Source organism: Ananas comosus, linkage group 15 (genome assembly GCF_001540865.1).
Source record: "Ananas comosus cultivar F153 linkage group 15, ASM154086v1, whole genome shotgun sequence".
Taxonomy (NCBI): domain Eukaryota; kingdom Viridiplantae; phylum Streptophyta; class Magnoliopsida; order Poales; family Bromeliaceae; genus Ananas; species Ananas comosus.
In genome coordinates this window covers 1,861,721-1,866,083 of record NC_033635.1, presented here as the reverse complement: position 1 = coordinate 1,866,083, position 4,363 = coordinate 1,861,721, and the positions used below count along the sequence as shown (strand labels likewise).

The following is a 4,363-nucleotide window of genomic DNA, read 5'->3' as shown; positions in this document are numbered from 1 at the left end:
ATTTGGCTCGCGCATCGCGCATAGTCATGCACGATTGTTGTACGTACTTGTGGCAATCTTTTAATTACGGTCTTATTACTGCACCATGACAAGTTCTTTGAAAATCACAATTTTATTTGTCGCTTTGCATGCAAATTTAGAGATTGACGATTATAATAATATTATAAAATATAAATTCTTATATTTTAATAATATATAAAAAATATGGTTTTTAATATCACTCCACCGATGCATGCCGCTCTGCTTTCAGTACTACACCCTTATATAAACACCACCATCACTCCCTCATTCTCCCCACATCACACTTGAGTGCTCCTCCTCACTCTCCTCCACAACCATGGCCACCTCCAACATCCTCCCTAATTACCTCCTCCTCCTCTTCTTCTTGTTGTTCTACTTCTCCGCTTCGACCGCCATTGACATTCAGATCCACCACTCCACCCCTCCTTCATCCGCCGACTCGCCGCTGAGTTCAATCCTTCAGCTGGCGCGCTCCGCCGACCCGGCGCGCCTCTCCCTCCTCTTCTCCCAGAAGAAGACCTCGGGCGGTACCTCCGTCCCCATCGCCTCCGGGCAGAACCTCCTCCAAACCCCCTCCTACGTCTTGCGCGCCTCTCTCGGCTCCCCTCCGCAGGCCCTCCTCCTCTCCCTCGACACCGGCTCAGACTCTGCCTGGCTCCCCTGCTCTCCTTGCTCCTCCTGCACCCCCGCCGCCCCTCCCTTTTCCCCCTCCAACTCCTCCTCCTTCTCCCCGCTCCCCTGCTCCTCCCCCTTGTGCCCCCTCCTCAATGCGGCCTCCCAACCACCTTGCTACGCACCCTCCTCGTCGCCGTGCTCCTACTCCCAGTCCTACGCCGATTCCTCCTTCACCGCCGCCCTCTCCCGCGACTCCCTCCGCCTCGCCCTCGACGTCATCCCCAACTACGTCTTCGGCTGCGTCACCTCCGTCGCGGGGCCCACCATCCCCAAACAGGGCCTCCTCGGGCTGGGCCGCGGGCCCCTGTCCCTCCTTTCCCAGACCGGCGACCTGTACAAGGGCGTCTTCTCCTACTGCCTCCCCAGCTACAAGTCCTACTACTTCTCCGGGTCCCTCCGGCTCGGCCCGGCCGGCCAGCCCCACTACGCCCGGTTCACTCCACTGCTGAAGAACCCGCACCGGCCCTCGCTGTACTACGTGAACATGACCGGGATCAGCGTGGGCCGGGTCAAGGTCGTCGTCCCGGGCCAGCCCGGTGCCTTCGGGTTCGACCCCGCGACCGGGGCCGGCACCGTGGTCGACTCGGGCACGGTCGTGTCGCGGTTCACCGCCCCTATCTACGCGGCGCTGCGCGAGGAGTTCCGGCGCCAGGTCAACGCGTCGGGGGCCGGGGGTTTCTCCTCGCTCGGGGTGTTCGACACGTGCTTCAGCACCGACGAGGTGGGGGCCACCCCGCCGATCACGCTCCACATGGACGGCGGCGTGGACCTGACGCTGCCCGTGGAGAGCACGCTGATCCACAGCAGCGCCACCCCGCTCGCCTGCCTCGCCATGGCCGAGGCCCCGCCCAACGTCAACGCCGTCGTCAACGTCCTCGCCAACCTGCAGCAGCAGAACCTGCGCGTCGTGCTCGACGTCGCCAACTCCAGGGTCGGGTTCGCCCGCGAATTATGCAACTGATCCGGCCCGCTTTCCTTTGTTCGGGTTTCGGATCCGTATCGGGTGACCGTAATAATTGGTGTGGGAGTCACGGGGTGCACGTCGTAAGGACGTTTGTCCGTACGTAGGGGGGGTGTTTTTGTTTTGTATCTGCAGGGCGCCTAGGCTCTGAGTGTCATTTTTTTGTTTTTCTGGTTTGTTTGCATGTGGGTCCCTTTTTTCTTTTTTTTTTTTTTCTTCCTTTTTTTTTTGGGGGTTCGGACGTTGTGCGTAAGCTGGTGTAATACTGTAATCTCGAGCTTGTGGCTATCATAATTCTATCTTAATTTAAACAGAATCCCAAAAAGAAAATGAGGAGCGAGCTCTGTCTTTGTTTAATGACTTGGAATTAAATAACAAAATAAACTAAAGTGCTTTATAAATCGCAGGCCTATAGTATTTTGGCACCACATTTAACAATGAATCTTTATAATGATATAGAATCATATAATATCAAAATAATTTTTTTAAACTACAGAATACGAAATCAGAATACAATAAAGCATGGAGGGACGAATAGGGATGCAAACGGATCCGGGTTGGTGGAGCTCCCGCCCCGATCCGCCCCGACGGGAGCAGTAAATGGGAGAAAATAAACGGATTCGGGGCAGGAAACGGGGTAAGTTTTACGATCCGAGACGGATTCGGGGCAGGAAACGGAAAAAATTTTGACCCGCCCCGAATCCGCCCCGCCATGATCCGCCCCGAATCCGTCCCGAATATCATTTGTATTTTTAAAAAATATTCCCAAAAAATAATATATTTATAAAAAAAGTTTTAAAAAGTTAGAATACAAATAAGTTTTACTCTCATTCTAATGTATTTAAATATTTGAATTTTGTTTTGAATTGTGATTGATATTTTTAATTTTTTACCATTAATATTGTAAATTATATATATATATATTATTAAAAATTATTAATTTATATTTTACAAAATTAATAATATTATAATTTTATAAAAAATATTAGTTGGCGGGGGCGGATTCGGGGTGCTGGTGGGAGGCGGGTTACGAGGCGGGGCGGATTATGGGATGTATTTTTTAAAGCACCGTCACGAATTCGGAGCGGGAGGCGGGGCGGATTTTTTGCTAGTCGGGGCGGAGCGGGGCAGGTCTCCGCCCCAGATCCCCGTTTGCCATCCCCAGGGACGAATCAAAGCTGTGATTATTGTTACTTTATTGGCTCTTTGGACCCTCATTTTTTATAAGTGTACTCGACCATCAAATTCATTGCTAATGCAGAAAATGTAGCGGCTTTTCATTCCTTGTCCACTACAAATTGACCTAGCAGTACTTTCTTCTGTTGGGGGCCAATTAACTGAAATAAAGAATATACGGTGCAGTAATTGATTTATTGGTCATCTGTCAGCTAGATACATCGAACGTTTGATTTCAAATATTCGAGTACAGCGTGCATATGTTATAAAATGGACAGCAAATCATCCTGTAAGCGGTTTGGAGAGAACATTGGATTTGCGCTGTACACAAACTGGAGATGTGCAACGTGCCAGAAAATAAGAGTTGGTCTGATCCTTGAAAAGTTTAACGAAACATGAGTTACAATCCAAAACGTCAGGCCATATTTAATTCTAAGTAAAACCAGGTATATTATATATATATACTATATATATAATATATAATATATATATATATACTATATATAATATATATATATATATATATATATATATATCATTTTTCGAAAAAAGGGAATAATCATAACGGATAATATTTGAGTTCTGAATTAGAAATTTTTATTAATAAAAAATCTTCAGGAAAGTGAAAGACATTGGTATGCATCAAATTTGATCTTACTTACTTCATAACTAAAGCGTAGTAAGAAATACTCTGAAACAATCTCAAACTTAGAAGATAATTGTTTATCACAAACATTCTAGCATATCGGACTGAATAAATCTCCATATAATCCTTGTTTGATTAAAATTCATATGTTTGACAAAAAATCTACTCAAAAACAAAATCTCAATAGCTATGTTTCTACTTTTCCGAATTGAGCAAGTGGTGTTTCTAGGTTCTTAGCCTTAGAATTAAGCTGCTTGGCCCTTCGATCATTCTATTCCACTTGAATTTAGTGGTGGTAGATAAAATAATATTAATTTAAGAACTAGTGATAGTTAAAATACTTTTATTTAATAGTGAAAAAGTTAGAAGCATGGGGAGGTTGGTACTCCTATAATAGTATTCTAGTTGCACTTCTCCATATGCATAAATATCTAAAGTTCAGAGTTGAATTATATTTATATTTATGAAAGTAGAAAACTGATACTTTACATTATATTACATTTAATCATTATCTGTAGACAGTGACATCACATTTATAAGAGCTTAGTGCATAGATTTTGATATTTCAACTATTACAAGTATGGGGAGCATAACTTTAAGCAATTGCGAAATTCAATTATAAAAATTCCATACATTTTTTACATTTTTTCCAATAATTTTATCAACCGCTTCTTGTAGAATTTTGTCGTGATTCAACAGCCCCCACCCCCCCGTAATCTACACGTGAAACAGGTGAATTATTCTTCGGCTTTTATAGAAAAGATTTTTTTTCTTTTTTTTTTTAAAAATTTAAAGAGAGCGAGGATTTTCAATCCTACCCGTCCGTACGCGTAACTCAATCTAAATCGACGGCTGAAAAAGTTTTATTAGTTATATAATCAAAA

At 44.6% G+C, this 4,363-nt stretch overlaps 1 protein-coding gene across 1 annotated transcript; it reads left to right on the top strand.

Moving 5' to 3' along the window:
- On the top strand, positions 269 to 1,995 carry LOC109721109 (aspartyl protease 25-like). Its single transcript, XM_020248526.1, has one exon. The coding sequence runs from the start codon at positions 338 to 340 to the stop codon at positions 1,655 to 1,657; it is 1,320 nt and encodes a 439-aa protein (XP_020104115.1). The 5' UTR covers positions 269 to 337; the 3' UTR covers positions 1,658 to 1,995.